At 43.2% G+C, this 22,965-nt stretch overlaps 1 protein-coding gene across 1 annotated transcript in view; it reads left to right on the forward strand.

Moving 5' to 3' along the window:
* Positions 1-7,379, forward strand: part of CTH (cystathionine gamma-lyase) — a 107,142-nt gene extending 99,763 nt beyond the window's left edge. The window contains exons 11-12 of the mRNA XM_086953855.1: positions 2,997-3,135; positions 6,645-7,379. Of these exons, the coding sequence (XP_086809981.1) occupies positions 2,997-3,135; positions 6,645-6,671 (166 nt within the window). The 3' untranslated portion in view covers positions 6,672-7,379. The remainder of the gene's footprint in view (positions 1-2,996; positions 3,136-6,644) is intronic.
* Positions 7,380-22,965: the final 15,586 nt, after the last annotated feature.

Genomic DNA, 22,965 nt, shown 5'->3' on the forward strand with positions numbered 1-22,965 from the left:
CTCTAGTACTAGGGCGAATAGGAGCGGTGATAGGGGGCAGACTCATGACGCGTCCCGCGGCCCAGGGGAAAATCGGGAGAGATATGGCCGTTCACCGCTACATGAGCAAGGGGGTTTGTGTATAGTAGCTGGACCCAGGCACATCATTTGGGGCCAAATCCCAGATGTTTGAGAGTGGCAAAAGGAAGGGCCATTCCACCATATCGAAGGCCATCCTTGCGTCTAAGGATGAAATTGCAGCTGCTTTCTGTATTGTGGGCATGCGAGCTATGACACTATGCAGTCTCCGCAAATTGAGGGCAGTGTTCCTTTCCGGCATAAAGCCAGACTAATCTGGATGTATCTCAGTTACGTATCTGACTCTTTCTTAGTGGGTTGAAGACTGTGATTTTGCTTGTAAGTCATGTGAATGAATGAATAAAAGAAAACTTATACCGCGCAACTTAGCCCAAGGGCATCAAGGCGCCAAGCAGGTCATCCAGTCTAATTCCCCTAGTGCACCATCACGGGTAAGCCTCAGCAAAAAAACAAGTCTTTAAAGCTTTACCGAAAAGCACAAGGAAGGGTTGCCCTGCAAGTTCAGGGGGAAGCGAGTTCCATAGCCTAGGAGCTAAGGTAGAGAAGGCTCTACCTCCCCATGTTGCTTTTGTAATGTGAATAATTCTTCACTTCTACTTGCTTGGCCTGGCTCCTTAGGCCTTACATTTGCACCAGTCAATAAGATGTACAATTTGGACAGAGTATTTGAGCGACCTGCCCTTCATTGTCCAAATCATTGCTTCCACCTTCTCCAGATGTGTACTATCCTGCAGTTGTGATTTAGTCAGATTTGCTTGCTAATTGACTGACAGCTACTTTGTATGGGCATTCCGATTGTGTGTTGATCAGTGATAACAATTTGTACTATAGCCCTCCTTCACCAAGCTGTGTTTGAAAAAATGGGTGTATGAAAATATTTACTAATTTTTGAAGGTGGCTATTTCATACAGTGCTCAAACAGGGTTTGCTGTGCCCAGGGCCTGTTTAATCTTAAATCAGTGTATAATAAAACCTATCCAGTACCACTCTCATGCTGCTTCTTTGAGCCTTCTCCATTTTACAGAGATGCCTACTAGCAGTGTGAATTAGTTCTGGGGCGGGATTATAAGTGTTTCTTGACATGTCTGACATTATGTTTGCTGACACCTGTCCTCAACTCACAAGGCTACATCAGCTGAGCTGAGCTAACTGTGCCGCACTCCATACCTAACAATGGGGTGAAAGGTGAAGGTAAGGTGTCGGAGAAAGAGAGGGAGGGAGTAGAAGCGAATGCTTGCACACACTTTGCATCTTTTTTTGTCAATAGTGTTGCAAAGAAACACATTGAGATGGCAAATGTCACACCTAAATGCCCGTCTTTTGTTTTCTGCAAAGTGCATTCCTCCGCTGCGGCCAGTAATTTCAGCGGAGAGGGGGTGGGGTCACATGCACTTAGGCACACTGACTCACACCCATTCATTCACACACTCGCGCACACACATGCATTTACAACACTCCCTCACAAATACGTATTCATACATACACACATACATGCATTGATACATACACACACACACCAAACATTAAAAAATATAACATGTACCTTCAGTGCAGCTCTCCAGAAGGGAAGCCAATGAGGGAAGGCAGCAGTCTCTCACTTGTCACAGAGTGGGATGGCGTCAGTGAGTCTGCTGACCCCACCCCACCCCACTCTTTGACGAGGTGCCACTTATTGACACTCGGCCCTAGGCACTTAAGTTTTTAAAATTGAAGCACCCAGGTCTGAAGCTCTCAGTGACGACCTCCCTCGTCACAAGGGGGAGGGCCTCGAGACACTTTTGTCAGGCTGAGGAGAGCGTGACCAAAGGGCTGTGAATCGTCTGCCTGGCAAAGTTCCGCTCAGGCTACCGGGCGCCTGCACATTTAAAGTAAATCTAGCTCCTGGCTGCCTGAGCTGACCAAGTAGGGTGTCGTGTCAGGATAACCTTTGTTCAGCCTGACATACGCTCTTCGTTTGGGGGAACAAGGTGGGGTCATAGCCCCTCCGCCTGTATGGATGGGCAGCAGCTGTCTGAGGCCCAGTAGGGTTGTTTACCTCGTGCATGGTTTGTGAGGTGGAACTACAATTCCAGTTGTTATGTGATTACATTTAGCTCTGGGTTTGTTGTGAATGACTTATTGGCCTGTATTAAATAGAAGTGACAGTAATGCACTGTGGCATTTGCACCACAACGGACATAATTTATGCATTTGATAATGCAATACTTGGGGCAAATCATGCACATACAATGGTAACTTTTGAACTTAACAAGATTTGTAGTGATGACAGACACTGGTAGCATTTAAATGCATATTTATTACATCCTTTCTAATTGCAGTTTTTCATAATTGTATGCGTGTGGCATCAGAATTTTTCTGTTTGTATCTTACCAGTTAGCTGTGGCATTTCTTTGTTATTTTCCTATTCTGAAATCAGTATGTTTCTCTAATTCTTACTAGAAATACCACATTTGCATTATTTCTGCATTTAAGTATGTGTATTCCGACAAAATGTGCATCAGTTCTGTTGTCGCACATTTCACTATTTACCACATCTTAAAATGAAGTGTCCTTTCCATTTAGTTGAAAGAAACGGTGGAATGTAGTACAGTGTGCTATTCTTGCTTAGGTTGTACTGATGTTTGCAGTGTTTTCAAAGCAAGGCAGCGTTGCTTTATTTAATGGGCCTCTGGTAAAGGAGGTAAACTGCAGAGATCTGACCCCAGTCAATGAAAGATGTAAACATATTTTAGTTAGCAGCCAGTTGAATGGATAAGTAGGCGAAATATCTAACGTCCCACAAGAGTTGTGGCAATAGTTAAGAGACCCCATGTTAAGTTGTGATCTAGGTTTGTTTGAAGAAGCACCCCAGTATGCCTCAGTCTTTATTCTTTCTGTAATATTTTGCTTGAGGTACACTGTAACTTTATTTTCCCTAGGGCTATTATGACACATGCATCAGTGCCCGCAGAGGACCGGGAACTTCTGGGGATCAGCGATACCCTCATTCGCTTGTCTGTTGGTCTGGAAGATACAGAAGATATCATTGAGGACCTCCATCAAGCTTTACAAGCAGCTGTAAGTTTTTGCAGTTAAGATTACAGCGCACTTTTAATTCATAGTTTCTCATGAAAATGAAGTTATTATGCAATGTAAGTGATTTTGTACTATTAATAAACTTTCATGTGCGTTGTCTTGAATAAACAGACCCCTCAGGATATTGTAGCAAAGATTTGCAAATTTAGCGGCACAAAAATGGAAATTTAGCGGCACAAAAATGGGAATTTAGCGGCACTTTATTTTACTCTGAATAATTCCTTTTCAGCCCTAAATCAATGTAAACTGATTAAGCAGAGCATTCCACTGCGAAATAGACATGTTTAAAGTGTCCAATCTGCACCTCGTGAGAGGGGGCCTTTTTTCTATGTATGCACCTAAACCCGTCTAGAAATTCCACCTTCTTCCGGGAGTGAGTGGGGGGCGAGGGTGGGGGGTGGAGAGGGTTGATGTGGTATGTTGCATCCTGGTGCGCAGCAGAAAGAGAAAGAGGCCAATTGCAGGCCTCATGATTCATGATACCTTATATGCTGCCGTTCTGGGCGCCACCTGATGACATTACATGCGACCCTCCTTCGAGTAGAAACTAACGAGGGACTCCTCCACCTTGGCGCCTGGCCAGGAGGAAGCTAGGTAGTACTAAAATACCATTTGTTCATAGCTCTCAAATGACCACCGTTTAATCTGTAACCTTCTTTTGCCTATGAATTCAAAGTGAGCACTTGCTTTCTATTTGTTCACCCAGGCAACTGCTAACCTATTTGCACCTCTCCTAGGAATGATTTGTGGCTGACAACTTTAGCATGATATTAAAATTCTTTACATCAGTCTTGTACCACATATTTACCTGACATTCTTACCTTGTACTTGCAGAAAAAAAAACATATTTACAACACCGTGTTATTTCTCTTTGAATTATTTAGGAGTTAACGTTCACACTTTGGTGGATTGCTACAACATTTTAGCAGTCTTTTTGGGTTTTACATTGAATATCACTAAAGTGTGATCTTAATTTTCTCTTCTGTCCTCAATTCAGGAGATAATATATTTTACTCCTTTTCGTGTTTTTTTCTTTACTTTTTACGCCATTTGCTCACAAAGGTGGGATTAGTTACCATATTTCTTAACGGCTTTGACACATTCACATTATGGAAACCGTTACTCTTGGAGTTAGACTCCATCATATGTCAACATGGACTATGTTCATAGGTAATTGGTATAATTTATGCTGTCATGTGCATAATTTTCAACAAACTGACTTTACTCATAATGTCATCATTTGTTAGTCTCCCTGTATTAATTGTAAAGCATCCCCTTAGCCCCGTAAAGTCACATGTTTGTCTTTCTTGAATTGGCACGAGTTGCTTTCTATCAGGGTGAAGCAAATATTTTTAAATTAATCTGCAGGAGTTTTATTGAGATATGTTTGTGTTCTTTACGAACCTGGAGAATTTATTTTTATGAAGATGAATCTATTTTGTGTTTGGAATCAACACTGAAGTACATTTATTCCCTACATATATGGTGTGCAAACCTCCAAGTAAAACAAAGTCGAAACGCTGGACCTAGCCAGCCATACATAATTGTTTACACCCTCCATTCCTCTATCCCCTCCCCTGCACCCCTCCTGCCACGGGCAAATAGGAACTGGAAAGGGAAGGAGGGGGCTAAGGCGAAGGGACAGCAAGAGACGTCGGAAGGTGCCTCATAAAGGGGAGAGATGCAGTCATGGCGAGCGGTAAAAGAGAGGCATGCACAGCTCAGAAAGCAGCCTCTTAAGGTGTACAATCATGTCAATGGGCAGGGCCCACTGACAAGATTGTGCTTTTCATTTCTGTAATCCCGCAGTAAGAAGCAGGCAGGTATTTACAGCTAGACGGCGCCACGTAGTGACGTGTGCGCGTACAGCCAATAAGCTGTAGAATTTTTTTTTTATGTGTACCGGAGACCTTTTTCGCGGCAAAAAAAGTAAAAATCGCGGTAATCGCGCTCCTCTGTCGATTTTCGCGATTATTTTGCAAATCGCGAAATCGCGAAAAGCTGGAGGGTCTGAATAAAGGGTATTTTATATACTTCCTTTATATAAATTGAAATACATTTCCTAGGGGGTGTCCAAAACTGCTAAACGAAGAACACTATACACCAGAAAAAAACTGTAAGAGGGACGAGTTGCAGCAATGCATTGTGTTAGAGTTGGTTTTTTAGGTCTGGGTTTTGACAGCACAGCAGTCAAGAAACATATTGCTAACTGTATTGATGAAGTGAGCTTTGGTTCCACCACTTTCCACCATAGCAGAGTTTTTTCTTTCAACCATTGTCTGGAAACTTTGTCAATCACATGTTGGCTCTGCCCAGTGGAGTATTGATCTCTCAAATAACACTATTTGCTGTTTGGGCATATGCTTCCGCCTCCACTCCACTTCTCTGCCTGACCACAAATGCCCTTTCTTTTCACTCCTATTGGTTCCCTCACTCCTACTGGTTCCCTCACTGTTGAAGGAGATATTTAAATAATTGATTAACTGATGACACTTATTTTTCTGCCTCATTTCTTCAGTCCTCCCCTCCTCCATTCACTTGTGTTAAACTCTTAAATTTTTCTGTCTGAAACTACTTTCCCGCTTGTCACTTTTTTATCCTCCAGTGTTTCTTTATTCCCATCAACCCAGTCATTCATCCCTTAATCCCTTTTCTACTACCTATATGTGCTTCATCTTTCTCTCCATGGTCATTCTCAATTTAATATTAGACATTCCTTCCGAGTAAAAACTTTCTCATTTACTTTTCTGCCCTAGAAATTCTTTCCCTATACTCTTCTCCTTTTGTAGATCAAGGTTTTTTTTTGCACTAATTCCTCTTAGTATTTTCTTTTAATTTTCTTCTTGTGTCTTTTCGTCAAATTAATTTCTCTTAGGTTTTATTTTCTCTTATTTCAATCAATCAATCAATCAGGTAATTGTAAGTGTGCTACCCACCCATGAGGGTCTCAAGGCGCTAAGGGGGGGAGGGGGATGGGTCCGCAGACCTGTTTAGCTGAAGAGCCTGGTCTTGAGGGTCTTTCTGAAGATGTCTGCAGTGGCTCTTTCCAGGCCTTGGCTGCAATGTGAGAATATGATCTTCCTCCTGCTCTGGCTCGGTTGAAAGATTGGAGGTTTCTTTTGGGTACATTGAAGTTGATTCTGTTGTTCAGGTATTTGGGTCCGTTGTTGTGTAGGCATTTGTAGGTGGGAGTGAGGATTTCCTTCATCACCTTCTGATTTTGCTTGCCTTTTTTTTTTTATCTGAGTCCTTGTTTTCATTTTCCTCCTAACATTTCAACTTTTGTCAATTTTTGCCTTTCCTCTTGACAGTATTCACACTATGAAATTTTAAACTATATGTCCATATTCACCTTTGAACTGCAGGATTGATGCTGCTCTTTATTATAAGATGTTGTGTAGTTGAATTGTTTTAGACTTAGTACCTAAATAAATGGAGGCATAGCAAACATGCAATACAGTTTATAATGGTACTTTTCTTTCTCATTACAGCACCCAAACGTGGAAGTTCGTAACTAGACTTCCAGGATATGAAGTGAATTATCATGCTCCCAACAGTAGCTCATTCGAGGAGAATAAAGAGGAACTAATGGGGATTTAATTTGCAGAAAAACTTGACCATACTTTGATCTTGGCTTGGACAAACAAAAGTATACATTTCTAAAGAATCAGTTTTTTGTAATTTCTTGCCTTTCATACTTTTCTTGCTGTTGTAGTATTTCGTTTTTTAGACCTAAACATTACTTGTATTTTATTTTGTATCTCAAAAAAGGACTGCTTTAAATTTGCCAGAATAAATGTCAAATAATACGGGTACTAAGAAGTAAGCCAGTCCTAATGTTAATTTCTGTATTTGTTAATTCACATTGCAATCTGATTACCACACTGTCAAGTGCAGAAAATGAGAAATTCATTTTTGTTTGCTGGAATCGTTTAGCTGCTGTACATATAAAATATTTTGAACTTTAGTTTGATTTGGGACATTATGAAAGAACTCGGCGGTTCCAAATCATGAATGAATAATCATGAACTTATCTAAAATTATTTAATTTTGTATATGCTGGATAATCCTGATTTATTTCTGTATAATTTTAAACTGAAAGTTCCTCAATTGGGACTGAAGATGCTAAAGTAAAAACTACTTCTAATGATCATGAAAAGTCTGGTAATTAAATGTCATAGAAAGACTGCATATTTAAAATAAAGTAACGTAAGTGTTGCATTTCATCAGTTGGTTACACAGATACTCACTTGTGTATATAATGGGACAGTTTCCTGTATAAGCATCTTTAAAGCATGTTCGGGAAATATTGTTTTTTATCCTGCAAGGATGTCATATTTTCACTCTGAGTGGCAATGGGTAGTGGAGTTGGAGGAGGTGGTTAAAAAACATTTGATTTTTAAAGAAGCCCTAAAACCATTCAACAACAAGGTGGTAGCAGAACGACTCTCCTGGCCTATTTATAATGATATTACACTATTTTTGTCAGAAGGCTGGTAAAGAGTTTTATTCTACCAGTGGGCAAAGGAGGAAGTGAAAAGGGAAAATTCACTATGAAAAACTCAGGAAGGTTAAAGGGGAAGATGAAAGTCTAAGTTAGACTTTGCATTCAAACCATATGTCATGGTCTGCCTCTACATGACGCTACCCTGTGGTATAGTGTAAACCATGGATGCAGATTTCTGATTGGAGAAAGTTTGAAAGTGTATTGACTTTTCTTTTGGTTAGGAGTGCCATGCTGACCGCTACATACAGATTTAGTAGCTTATAAAATCTTGGTTAGTTTAATTACTTTACAGTGAGACATTACCTGTGCCCTTTTTTTCTTTTTAAAACATCCTGATTAAATAAAATTCATGCACCCATTCAAATAGTATGTAAGCTATAAAAGACACACAATTGTATGCATAACAAATCATGCAAATATTTTTCAGAATCTTTTTAAGATATCTAGGTTTTCTATTGGTGTGTATTAAATGGTGACATCGCTGGATTTTACAAACAGCTCCCAAATTTAAATGTGTGGTTTAGTTTGAAATACTGGAACAGGGATTATGGTACTGTTAGACCTGTCATCCTTAAGGTTGTCTTCCCTTAACTTTTTGCCTGCTTACCTCCACTTTTTGTTCGCCTTATGACTTTAAGTGCTTTACCACTTCTAACCAGTGGTTAGGTGAATGCACTTCTTCCCTAAACATAGTGACATTAGTGTATAGTTGATAGGCATATTCAGTTTACCTGTTTGTCCCTTGTAAAGTGGTATATCATATACTCGGGGCCTGTAATCTAAATGCTACTATTACGCCTGCAGCACGGATTGTGCCATCCACTCAAGTAACCTTTCAAACCTGTCTCAGGGTTGCCATTGCAAGGCCTGTGTGTGCAGTTTACTTCTACTTCGACTTTTTATTTAAAACCACTTGGCAATCCTTAAACTCCCCTTTTATTACACATAGGGCACCCCATCGGCCCTAGGTAGCCCTATGAGCAGGGTGCTGTGTAACTAAAAGGTAGGACAGGTACTGTTCAGTTTTACATGCCCTGATAGTGACAAACAGCTAAATAAATGTTTCACTAATGTGTGGCCTACTCCTCTCATAAGCTAGTATTGGGAATTCCTTAAAACAAGCTGTAATTCCTGGTTAGAAAGGAGTAGCTACATCATGTTTCAGATCTTTGGAATAGAGATGAGAAATCCTCTCTAGTGGTAAAGTTGGATTCAACATTACTATTTTAGAAATGCCACTTTCATAAAGTATTTTGGTAATGCAAGGGATGGGCCCTACAACACTCAGATAGGGCCAGTAAATATAAAATAATCAAAACATCTAGCTGACCATTTGATAGGTTGCCAACTTTTTATGCAGACTCAGACCAAATTCTCAAATAAATTGGTCTATTTAATTTAATTATTCATTTTCATGAATTTAATTTTTTAGAATTCACAAAGACAGATATCAGATACACATAACAATTCAAATGACCTCACAAATCAATTTACATACCATCAAGACAAATAAGGATTGAAACCGTGTCCAAATGACCAATAACAATGATTTGATATAGTTTGTGAATTCAAAAAATGAAATTTATGAAAATTAATAATTACATTAAATTAACCAACTCATTTGAGAATTTGGTCTGCTTCTGCATAAAAAGTTGGCAGCCTATCAAATGGTCAGCTAGATGTTTTGATTATTTTGTACTTTTATAAAGTGGACATTTCTCTGCTCTTAACTTAGCCCTGGTTGCCTGCAGCTGGTCTCCAATACACATATGGGCTGGGTGAAAGCTACACCTTGTGCATTCCCTCTAGACAGACACAAATACAGGAAGGGTGGGTGTGACAGAGGACTCCTCTGCATCTGATAGCCTTCCTGGACAAGGAAGGAGGACAGGGAAATTACACTTACATCTGAATAGGCTGTGTCCTGTCCTCACACAAAGGACTGATTACCCTCCACAGATAGCCTGGCATACAGTGCTGGGTTGAAGGGGGACCTGGGCACTTCAAGGACCTGTGTTGAAGTCACCCCGTCACTTCAAAGGCACATTTGGTTTAAGTGCTGGGGCTCTGACTCTACCAAATCAGTTCACAACTCGACCCGTAAAGAACTCTGCCAGGAGTAAGGACTTATGTGCTACAAGGATTGGCACTCTGTTTGACTGACTGTTCTAAGAAACTGCTTCACTGCCCTGCTGCCTACTGATCTCTGCCCTGCTGAGTACAAGGCCTGGACCCATCTCACTTGAACCCAGAGTAACTCCAAAGGCTTGCTGGCTTGCCTCCTGTTTCCTGAAGTCCCTGGGCCATAAAAGACTTCCTGCAATTATGCTGGTGCTGTTGGACTCTGACATCTGTGAGGTCTACCTTTGCTTAAGGTGTCCCTCCGCTGCTGGGCTCTGAAGTGGTTTTTTGCAGCTTTTCCTACATTGGCGTTGAAGCAGCAGCGGCTTTGCACTAATCGGAACCTACACAGCGCAGCAGCGGCTGCTCAACTATCCCGACTCTACAGCCAGCGTGGCTCGATAACGATGGACAGCACAGCTCAATGACGACACAGTGTCTGCATCGTACAGGGGTTCGTCGACTAACCTTCCATCGACAGTGCGGATCGGTGCTGACACTGTCCTCCATCCAAGGGATCGACGATGACGCCGGCCCTTCACACCACACCTCGGCTTGAGTCCTCAACATCGATGCTGTGCTCTATCCAAGGTACTTTCTCAGCGGAACCTGTCTGAGTCCTGTAGCCGGCCTGCCCATCATCTCGGTCTGCCTGACCTATCGCGCCACCTCAAGTAACCTTTTAGCACTACTGACTTCTAAGCACTATTTTTTGGTTTATTCTTTAAGAATTCTTAACTCCGACTACATATTGGATTTCTGACGTTTTGTTCTTGATTTTTTCATAAAAGTATTCTCCATTATTCTAAACCTTGGAGTTTTTGTGTGGTATTTTCATTGTGTTACTGTGTGTGTTGCATAAATACATAACACATTGCCGCTTTAGATAAACCTGCCTGCTCTGTGCCAAGCTACTAGAGGGTGAATACAGGTTATTTTTTAGTTTATATCTAGCTTAAATGACTAGAGTGGTGGTTCCTGCCTGGACAGGGTGCATACTGGTGTTCAGCGGTGAGGATACGACTTGTTTTTGTGCTGTACCATATAGTAGTTCAGTGCTCACTGCAAATCTATACTTAAGACAAAGTCAAATCTTTTTCAATTCTCCCTGATTGACATCTTTGATTTTTCCAAAAGCCCTGTTGCCCCATACTGATTTTCTCTACAATGTCTGTGGTCCTACCTGGCAATATGGAATTCGAGCTGGCCAACCTGGAGACATATCCAGTGGCCCAGCTGAGAGGGTCCTGCCAGAAAAGAAGAGTGTTCCATCAGGGAAGTGCCAAGAAGGCAGAGGTTCAGAAAGCCTTGATCGCATGGGCAGCAGCCCACCTAGAAAAAGAGAATGAGGTGGAGGGGTCAGAGTCTGAGAAGGAGGAATTGGAGCAGGATTAATATTGAGGTCTTGACATGCAGACTATTGATGTGGGGGGTAGCATCCTCCCAGGACTAGAGCAGACTAGGCAGCAGTGTGTCTTCAAGGAACCGATCCCCAAAGGAGCAGGTGGACAAGTGGGAGGAGAGAAAACTGAAGCTAGAGGTTGCCAAATTGAAATTGGAGCAGGGGCGTGCTAAGCTAGAGATGGAGCAGGCCTTGCTAAAATTGAAAGAGAGCAAGCTCTAGAGTAGAAAATGCTGGCCATAGAGGAGAGGAAATGTCCCATGAGCTCAACATGAGAGAGCTCGACATCAGAGCCCTGGGAGATTGGTCCAGCAACTTCAATGGTGACACCAAATCTGCAGTGTCCACTGGTGAGTCCAGAGTCAGGATCCCAAAAGATTTGGTGCCCAGGTACATGGCTAGGGATGACATAGACAAACGGTTACCAGTCTATGAAGTGGCTCTGAAAGTGCACTGGATTCCAGAGGAGTTCTCAGGTGGTAGTTTGTGGAGGTATATGCCCAAGATGGGGAAGGATACACTCCTTAAAACTGAAGTAGAGGACCAGACATACTACACTGCAATGAAAGCCATCTGAGTCAGCATGTTTGGACTGACCCCTGAGAAGTATAGGCTCCTCCGATTCAGGGGCAGCCACAAGATCTCTTCACAAACATGGGTGTAGTTCTTGAATTAAGCCAGCAAGGCACCGAAGGGCTAGGTGAGGGGCAGCAAGGTTGATGATTATTCAGGGCTGTACAACTTGATTTTGAAGGCGCACATGCTTGATATTTTGTTTCCAGAGCTGCACCAACACCTGGTGGATAGCAAGTTAACTGACACTAGGAAACTTGCTGAGTAGGCGGTCATCTGTGTCAGCACTAGAGTGCCTCTGGAGGGGGCTCCCAAAAGGGTGGTCAGGTTTCCCATCAGAAAAAGGAGGGGGAGATAAAGCGGGTTCTCTAAAGGCCCTCATAACTAACCTGACGAAGGTCAGTAGCCAAACCCATTAAGTGCTATGAGTATGGACATTACAAGGGGATCCCAAGTTTACAAAAAGAGCACCGCCTCCAACAGGGGGAAGGAATTCAGGGGTGGCTAGTTTAGTGCTGGGGAGAAGTTTGTCACAGTTAATGGGGGAGGGTTAGGTGGGGTTACCCTAGTGTGCCCTGGTGACAGTGAGATGGTTCCTAAGATCCATTTGATCTTAAAAACTACTAAGTATAGGCAATGGGTCATCATCAATGGGCAATGTGTTGAGGGTCTAAGGGATACAGGAGCCAGCATGACTATGGTAAGGAGTCAGCTGGTATCCCCAGAGCAGGTAGTTCCAAAAACAGAGAGGGTCACTGTTGAGTGGCCCTTGTTCCCTTTGAGTGGGGGGAGGGTTTACAGAGCTCCTGAAAGTTGCTGTGAACCCTGCCATGCCTGTGGACTGTTTGTTGGGTAATAGCCTGGAGCAGACTAACTGGAAAGAAGTGGAGCTCAAGTCTCACGTGGAGATGTTGAAATTAGCTTAATGGATCTGTGCAACAGCAAGGTCCATAGATGCCCAAGATGGGAGTTGAAAAGGGCTACAGCCTTGAACAATGGCCCAGCCAGCTGCTAAAAAAGAGGAAAGGCAGAGGGCGTGGTAAACCAGTCCCTGAATGTATTCCCATTGAGGTGGATGTGGCTCCTGCAGTGTCCACCCCAGAGCCCACGGAAGAGGGCACTGCTTCCCTTGGTTCCCTGCCTACACTTGCTGGTTGGCATGTAAAAGGTCCAGAGGGAGTGTCCAACCCTTGAGGAACAGGATGAAGCCCAAGCAGCAGATGATCTCTCTGGAAGTTATCACATTTACTGGGAGGACAACCTCCCTTACAGGGAGCCTAAGACACCTGCGTTGGACGGCAATGGCTCTGGTGGTCCTCCGATGCTACAGGGCCTTCTTCTGGAGATGGCTCACGAGATTCCCCTGGCAGGACTTCCTTTTACTGGACCTGTGTAACCTGCGATGACAGTCGGGAGACAAGACAGAGGTTGAAAGCTCATTAATCACTTGCCAGTCATTGGCATACCCTTTAGTGGGTAGGCATCCACATTGTGCAGACTGCACAAGGCAACAGATGTATCCTGGCTCTGATGGATCATGCCACTAGGTACCCAGAGACAATCCCACTGATGACAATGACTGCACCTTCAGTGGCAAAGGTCCTGATAGGGATTTTTCCCCAAGTGTGTTTCCCCAAGGAAGATGTATTTGACAGGGATACAAACTTCATGCCTGAATACATGCAGTCAATGTAATCTACAATTTCTCCACTCTTTACCATCCACAAACCAATGGGCCTGTTGAGAGATTCAACAAGGCCCTGAAACGCATTAATAAAGGCCTACTTGAGGTACTGAGGAATAGGTGGGACATTACCCTACCATGACTGTTGTTTGACTACAGGAGGATACCACAGACGAATGTGGAATTCAACCCCTATGATCTTCTGTACGGGCACCTTTTTAGAGGACCTCTGAGTCTGATGAAGGAGCGGTTGGAGCAAACTCCCAGGAAGGCTCCCCCGGATGTAGTGAGCTACATTCTAGCCTTCAGAAGCCAGATGGCTAATTTGTGGAACCAAGATGCTGACAACTGGGAAGCCAGCCAGGCTGTAATGAAAAAGTGGTATGACCAAAGGTCTATCACTGTGGAATTACAGCCTTGGTGGAAAGTGTGGGTAATGGAATCTGTGGAACCCAGGGCTCTCCCGGACCACTGGACTTGGCCATATGAGGTGATTGAGAAGGGTTAGGCCACCTACCTGGTGGACCTTGAGAACTCCATGAACCCCTCAGGGTGCTTCACATCAATCACCTCAAACCCCACTTTAAGAGGTCTGAGCTCACCATACTGTTGTCTCAGAATGAGAAGACAAAGAAGAAAGTGAACCTCTCCCTGACCTCTTGGAATGCAAGAAGAAGGATGGGTCTGTGGAAGGAGTCATTTTTTCCCCCGCTGTAAGTTCTGAACAGCAGAGAGACTGTCACAATATGTTGGAGCAGTACTCCTCTCTTTTCTCCCTTACTCCTGGGACTACCCCCCTGTGTACCCATGATGTTGACACAGGGGGCAGCCTTCCTCTTGATAATAACTCTTAAAGTTCCTTGGATAAGGTGAGAGCCAGCATCAAGAGTGAAGTCTCTAAGATGCCGGAACTGGGGTTGATGGAACCCTCCAGTAGCCCCTTGTCCAGTCCTGTGGTTCTCTAGCACCAATAGCTGCCCCAGTGGGCACCACACCTGAGGTTCTACATGTATTATAGAGGGCTACATGATGGGACAAAGACTGATGCTCATCCCATCTCCCAGGCTGATGAGCACCTTGACTGGTTAGGGCCTGCCCAGTACTTAAGCTCCTTTGATCTTACATCAGGGTACTGACAGATCGCCCTAACAGAGGATGCCAAGGAGAGGTCTGCCTTTTCCACTCCAGAGGGCCACTTCTAACTTCGTGTGATGCTCCTTGGACTCAAGAATGCACCTGCCACCTTCCAGAGGTTGGTGAACCAGTGACTTGCTGGTATGGAGGCCATCCTCAGCTGCCTATCTGAATGACATAGCTGTCTTCAGTAGAAGTTGGAAGGACCACCCTTTTCACCTCCAGGGGGTGCTTGAGCTTTGCAACAGGCAGGCTTGACTATCAAAGCCAGTAAGTGCCAGATAGGGCAGGGGTCTAGTCTCAGGACATCTGGTCGGCAGGAGTAGGGTATAGTCCCTCCAAGCCAAGATAGAGACTATCCCAGACTGAGGTCTGAGGTCAGAGCATTTTTGGGCCTGACTGAGTATTACAGCAGGTGAGTCAAGGGATATGGCACCAGTATTTCCCCCTTGACAGAGCTGACTTCTAAGAAGCAGCCCAGAAATGTGATTTGGACAAAGGCATGCCAAACTGCATTTGACTCCCTGAAGCATGCGATGCGCACAGCTCCTCCTCTGCTCAAGGCCCCTGGCTTCTCCAAGGAGTTCATCATTCAATCAGATGCCTCAGAACATGGCATAGAGGCAGTGTTATCACAGCTAAATGAAGAGGGTATTGACCAACCTGTAGCCTTCATCGCCTGGAGGCTACTCCCCATAGAACGATGGTGGAGTTCTATGGATAGAGAAGCTTCTGCTGTTGTCTGGGCACTGAAGAAGTTGAGGCCATACCTGTTTGACACTCACTTCCTGATTCAGACTGGCCAAAGGCCCGTCAGGTGGCTCATGCAAATGCGGGGTGAGAATACAAAACTGTTGAGTTAGTTCATCTCCCTACAGGCAATGGAATTTTTAGTGGAACACCGCACTGGTTCAGAACACGCCAATGTTGATGGTCTGTTTAGATTTTTTCGCCTTAGTGATGAGAACACCTTCAGCGGGAGGGAGTCCATTTCCCTTCAAGGTATGGTCTTAAGGTTGGAACAAAGACCAGTGGTAGACCACAGCAATGTTGATGGTCAATCTAGGTTTTTCCGCCTTAGTGATGAGAACTCCCTAGAGGTTGGGTAGATCTCATCCTTAGGGTAGTCTTCCCCCAACATTTTGCCTGTTTAACTCCACTTTTTGCTTCATCTTTTTGTTCGCCTTAGGACTCTGAGCGCTTTACCACTTCTAACCAATGCTAAAGTGCATGTGCTTCTTCCCTAAACATGGTGACATTGGTGTATACCTGATCAGCATATTTAGTTTACTTGTTAGTTGCTTGTAAAGTGGTATATCATACAACCAGGGTCTGTAATCTAAATTCTACTTGTGGGCCTTTAATACTGGTTGAGCCACTCACACAAGTAGCCATTCAAACCTGCTTTAGGCCTGCCATTGCAAAGCCTGTGTTTGCAGTTTACTGCACCTTAGACTTGACATTGAAAACCACTTTGCAAGCCTTAAACTCTCCTTTTATTAGACATAGGTCCCAGCTATGGTTGACCCTAGGTAGATCTATGGGCAGGGCGCTATGTAACTAAACGTTAGGACATGTATTGTTAAGTTTTACATGTACTGGTGATCCAGCGAGCGCGCCAGGGATAAACACTCACAATTCAACTTTGCCAATACACATTTACCCAATTTCTTTTTATCACTTTTCCCCGGAACCCACTGGGGTCAATTTTTATAATTCATTTGGATGTCAATTAGTTTGTTTTTAGTAATCTTAACATTTTCTAAACAAAATATATAGCCTAACTAATCTTTCACAGATCAAAACTCTTTCCCCTGGTCGATAGACCATTAGTTGAGTTAGTTGATATTAACAGTTTTCTAACTAATTCATATAACTTAGTGAAATAACCACAGACTCTGGGTAAGATTCATAAGTTTTATCTAAATTTCAGACATAAAGATGAACGCTCTTTCAATACAAATTCACAGTGCAAATGCCATCATTTTCACATGGGAGAGATAAATCATTTAGCAGATACAGCAAATGTCACAAACTCATTCAATAAATCAATGCAAAAGGAGTGGATTGATTGGGAGACAAAAAACGCTCAGAGGCAAAAATACATTTGCAAAGAAATATGCAAATTATGAGTCAGAATAATATTTACTTATTGGAAATAATGAAGGCCACCCCTCTGGCAAAAGGAATGGTGGGGTCCCCTGAGTTAGAATCAGTAGACAAAGACTATAGGACTGGATCAGAACAGAACAGATACTTACTAGACTTCTCTACAAACCTGACGTACCACGGCGTATCCCTTTCTTGCACTCTCTCCCTCCTCTATGTTCTTCCGGAATATTCTAATCTAATCAGACTGCATCCGAATCTGAATGGTCCCACACTGCTCTCTCCTCTCTTTTCTTGATCTTGCTCAACCCAGCTTCCCAGTCTCCCACCCAGCAGCAGCAAGCTTCTCTTGGCTTGGCAATCGCATCACCAACCTCCTTACCATTCTAAAGTCACTCTTGATATAGTTTTTATTTCTGCATGTTCCACCCTCAATAGTTGCAAATATTAATGAAATATGGCATATGATTGGACAGGCCTAAGGGAGTTTTCATCACAGTATGCTGACATATTAATTTTTTTTATTAAGGTACCTTTGTTTCGCAAACCCTTCCCCTTTAGCTCATTCATGCTTTGCTTTCTTTCACATTCATATATTGTTGCACCTTTTAATAACAATTTCAATGCAGTCTCCACAGACGAGGCATACACGTCTTGACGTTCCTATGTCTTCTGTCCTTGATATTTGGCAGCAGTTCATTTCTTTGGTCATTGGGTCATATTCCAAGTCTACTGAGCATGCATAAATCATTGTCATTCGATTCCACTTTCTCTCCCTGTCATATGCGAAACAGGCCCAAATGTACACTATTGATAAAAGAATCATAAACAGATGTTATATTCTCAAATATATAATTCTCACTGTTCACCACCCACTTCTACCCTATTCCATGTTATTATTATTCTTGGCAAGAGCATTAACGTAAGAGGCTTTCTTTTTAGTTCAGGTAAACAGATGCCAGGCATGCGGTTCTGCAGGACCACATGTTAGTCCTTCTTGCGCATGCGCAAAGATTTCCCTCCAAAAGCAAGTTAGTCACGTTATCTCTACGTAATTCTAGTTTGCACATGCGCAAAACGGTTTGACAAATTAAAGCAGTTTTAGTCGCGTTGCACATTCTTCCACATTAATTAAGCATGCGTAAAGCTTTCTTCCCACCTGTGGGTGTTTGGTGTATATTAGTTTTGTCTCATCTACAACTTTTAATGGTTAGTAAAAGTTAATGAAGGTTTTGTTTCGAGCAAGTTTAGTTTTCTTGAATCATTGCTCCATCACTGGCATGAACGTCATTTTGGAGTAGTCCGGGGCTATAGCTGTGACTTCAAGCTTGTTCCCTGCTACTCCTGGCACTTCCTTTGCGACCCCTGGCCTCAATGGGATGAAAGCTTTGCCTACTCTGAGGCCAGGGGTTGCAAAGAAAGTGCCAGGAGTAACGGAGAGCAAGCTAGAGGTCACAGCTGTGACACCTGACTACTCCCAAATAACATTCATGTGTGATGGTAGCGACAAACAGCTACATTAGTTTTTCACTACTGTGAGGCCTACTCCTCTCATAGGCTAGCATTAGGAATTACTTAAAACACTCTTAAGCTGTAATGCCTGATTAGAAAAGAGTAGCTACATCATGTTTCATATCTTTGCAATAGTAATGAGAAATCCTATTTAGTGGTAAAGTTGGATTTAACATTACTACTTTAGAAATTCCACATTTAGAAAGTGGACGTTTCTCTGCTCTTCACTTAGCTTTATGTGCCTGCAGCCTGTCTCCAATGCACGTCTGGGTTGGGTGACAGCTACGCTGTGTGCATTCCCGACAGACAGCAACAAACTCGGGAAAGGTGGGTGCAACTCCTCTGCATTCTGATAGCTTTTCCAGGCAGAAAGGGGAGAGGGGGCTGGCACGTCTGAATAGGCTGTGTCCTGTCCCCACACAAAGGACTAATTACCCTCCACAGATAGCCTGGTAGACAGGGCTGGGATGAAGGGGACGTGTGCACTTCAAAGAGTTCCTTTGAAGTAACCCCCTCATTTTAAAGGCACATTTTGGTAGAAGTCATCTGACCTTACCAAATCTGTACACTACTGGACCTGTGAAAAAAATCTAATAGGAGTAAAGGCTGCTATGCTACTACGATTGCCACAACCCTTGACTGACTGTTCTAAGAAACTACTTCACTGCTGTGCTGAGCTGAACTGCGTCCTGCTGATTTCTGCCCTGCTGAGGAATAGAACTGGACCCATCTCACTTGAACCCAGATTGACTCCAAGAGCTTACTGGCTTGCCTCCTATTTTCTGAAGTCTAAGGGCCATAAATGACTTATTTCAATTCTGTTGGTGCTGCTGGACTCTGCCAGCTGTGAATCCTACCCTTGCATGAGGTGCCCTCTCTAGCCCTGGGCCACTGAACTGGGTTTTTGCAACTTTTCCTACATTGACATTGACACAGCAGCAGCTTTTTATCCATTGCAACTGATGCATCGCCCTTCATTGCTGACGCAGCGACTGCGACTGATAGCTGGTGCGGCTGTACCACGACAGACGGGGCAGCTTGACCACAAAATGGTGCCTGCATCGTACAGGTGTTTCTCTACAAAGATTCCATCAACGGTGCGGATCGGCGACAACACTCTCCTCCATTCACGGAATCGATGGCGACGCGACAACTCCTCGCTCGAGTATTCGACGTCGACGCTTTTCTCCATCCAAGGAACTTTATCAACGGGATTTGTCTGATTCCTAAAACTGACCTTGCCTCAATCGCGGTCAGTCTGAATTTTGGATTTACCTTGGTCTAGCATGACCTCAAGTAACCTTTTAGTGCTATTGACTTCTAAGCACTATTTCTGGTTTATTCTTTAAAAATTCATAACCTCTGGTTCTACTTATTGAATTTTTGTCATTGTGTTATTGTGTAAATGTGGATTGCACAAGTACTTTACACATTGCCTCTTTAGATGAGCCTGCCTGCTCTGTCCAAACTACCAGAGAGTGACCACAGGTTATCTTTTAGTGTGTATCTAGCTTACCCTCACTAGAGTGGTGTTTCCTGATTGGACAGTATGCATATCTCTGCCAACCAGGTTTGATCTGCTGAAATGTACCTTGGGGAAAATTGCAGAGGTGCATTATTTGCTGCAAAAATCATCATTTCGGTATGTGCAGTATCTGGAGTTACTACACATGTCGGAATATAAAAAGGCTTTCCTTATGAGGGGTTGTTTGTTTTGAGTACAAATATTTGTACTACAACATTCTTGGTGATTACAGTTGTTTTGCTGCCGTCCACCACCTGTTCATATGCGTTTTCATATTCCAAAGAGTGGGTTTTCTCCTCATATACTCTGTCACGCCATCAAAGGTGGATGACCATCTGTCAGATGAGCCCTGTAAGATTTTGTCTAATATCCCAGCGTGCTTTTTTTTGCCTTTGGAAGCAACACTAAACCCTAGTCTTAGCATGGCATACCAGGCATACCATCTAACATATTTGATCTTAAGCTGTCTGAAACACTTACAGCTCTGTCTGTAAATCAGGTGGCTTCGCTAGCAGGTGCTACCAGCTGCCACTTTGTTTCTCTACTTAGAGATTCATAGCTGGAAGAAGCGAGATTTTTTTTAAAGAACAGTAATATGGTCCTGACATTTTCTGCTCCTGTGCCTTACAAAACCTTATGAAGTTTAGCAGTCATTCCTACTTATTTCTACACAATGTGATCAATGGACGTATTGCACAGCTATTTCCTTTGATTCCTCGCCACAGATTGAGTCCAAATTAAGAACTTGATTGATCAAATTATGACAAAATATCAAGTTTGCTCCTTGTTAGAAAAACGTTCTGCATAGTAGACTAAATTAGTGGGAATTGTTGCAACCAGGCCCCATGACAAGTATGCCTGTTTGCTCTATGATAAAGGTGAATGAACTTAGATGTTGAATATTTGTGATGCTACTGATGTTAACATATTTGAACCATTTTATGAGTGCGACCTATATGGTTCGAAGGAGGTTGGCACATGCCAGATAATGTTACGTTGACATGTAAAGAAAGATAACTATTGTGGCTGCCGGATCCCCAGACGCGTCCCAATCACCTCATCACATTAGCATTTATTAAGAGTTCCCTGGTGGTGGCAGAAAAACGTAGCAACAGTATAACAACACGTGTGTGCTTTAAATGCAGATCATAAGTAGTACCGCTAAAATGTATTGCAAAAATATGAATGCAATGGTGGATGACTGTCAACAGATGAATGCAGAAGAAACTAAAATACAGTTATCACGTTTTTCCACATTTAGTGGGCTAAAAAACCCCAGAGGTAATATCACTCCTCCCAGTTGGAGTCATGCTCTGAGTGCTTTGGAGTGAAATGTCCTGGATTAGCAAGCAACTCTAACTGAAGGCCCAAGAGAGTAGACTTTTATACCAGTTTCATAAGTACAGAATATGTAGATTCCAGTAAAAAGGTATGTTTTCATATTAAATGTCCATGTTTGCTTATAAACAACGCTTTCTCTCCCTTTAACCCATTTCTAAAGTCACTTTACTTCCTTCTGTGCCCCCATGTGTTGAATTAGTAAGAGTCATTAAATGCATCAACCTCAGATGATATGACAGCATTGAACGCACATAAAATAAGCTAGAATAATTCATGTGTACTAACCACAGATGGAATTCATCCTGTTTGCTGTGGTGGTGGTTTATTCAGGCACCTGGGTCCGAACTCAATTGTAAGAAATTGAATTATTATTTGAGGTGAGAAATTACCCACCTGAAGGAGTATTTGCAACTCTTGTCAGGGTGAACTCTCAAAGTCACTAAATTAACCTGGGTTTAACAACCTGGCATAGACTGGACAGGCTTAACGTGGGGTATCATGCAAAGTATGAATTACAAACCCAAACAGAATTAGAAACATAGAGTAACATTTAATAACTAAGAGGACACTAAAATGACTAAAATTCAATGAGGAGAGTAACTGGTATGAATTTTTAGGTTTTAAGTACACATGGCACCAAAAAGCGCTAAGTGTAAATGGTAGCCAGTGATCATGGTAGAATCAAACCTATGCATGATTTGAGGCCAAGCCGTGGAGTGGATACACAACCCAGGTTTGGCCTGGTAAAATGTTTTATGTTGGGACTTAGCATTTCTTCTCTAAGTCAAAATCCTTCAGGAAGCAGGTTGTATTTGAGAAGGTCTTCACAAAGTCACAGAGGAATTGTGTGAGGGACCAGTGAAGCTGTTGGTTTTGGTGGGAAAAGCTCTGATTAGGAGAAATTCAAAATTCACACCCAGGGAGTTCCTTTGGACTTAGTCTTTTTTGGAAGCTCAGAATCCTTCAGTGTGGCAAGGCTGCTCTGTGTGTCTGACATGGAGTTTCAGATATCTCCTTGCAGAGGATCCGCTAAATGGAATTTGCTGCTATTGCAAAGCTCTGAATGAGAGAAATCCGATTTGTTAGCCCAGCGAGGGTATGCCTTGGTAGGATAGGCTGGGGGAGGGGGAGGGGGAGGGGGGGGGGGGTTTGTCTTGGACCTAAGGTGGTCTGGAAGTACAAATAATTTTTAAATCTCTGGCTTTCAAGTGTAGGAGAAGCCCAGTTAAACAAAGCTTAGTGCCCCAAGACATGAGGAACAGCACTTTGGGGTCAACACTCTAGCAGAGGCCCCCAACAGGGTTCAGGTTTTATCCCAATGATACTAATCGGCTGCAAACTACAGGAAAAGGCCTCTTGCAGCTTTTTGTAGACCTGTAGTCACATAGGAGTCCACTTCTTTGTCCCGCGTTTAGGAGCAGGTCCAGTCTTTTAGGGCTCCTCCCAGGTCACAGATTGCAGATTCATTGTTCTATTCCCCGCAGTTCCAGAAAGGGTTCTGAAGAGGGTTCCTGGGGATGCAACATTTATCTCTGACACTAGCTGGGGGGGGTTCTACTAGCTAGCATCTCTCTGATCAATGTGGTAAATGTTCCCTGGGGTTGCCCTTCCCACTTTTGAAGCAGTTCCTGTTTGCCCTACTACAAAAATGTCCGCAGTGCCCCTCACTCTCAAAATCTAAGATGGGATCCCCTTATGCAGAGCCTTTGTGCCCAACCAGAGGTGTGACCAGGGCAATGAGTCCTCCGCTCTGTGGTCATTTCCAACCAGTTCTAGGTGCAGCTTTACCCCCAATGTGTTTTGTGTCTGCATGACTGGGAGGACTAAATGGGGCCTTTCCAGGTGTCACCTCTCATTTGCTTGTGACACGGTAGGTCCTTAGAAGTAAATTAAGTCCCTGAGTA

The sequence above is a fragment of the Lissotriton vulgaris genome, chromosome 1_1 (genome assembly GCF_964263255.1).
Source record: "Lissotriton vulgaris chromosome 1_1, aLisVul1.2, whole genome shotgun sequence".
Taxonomy (NCBI): Eukaryota; Metazoa; Chordata; class Amphibia; order Caudata; family Salamandridae; genus Lissotriton; species Lissotriton vulgaris.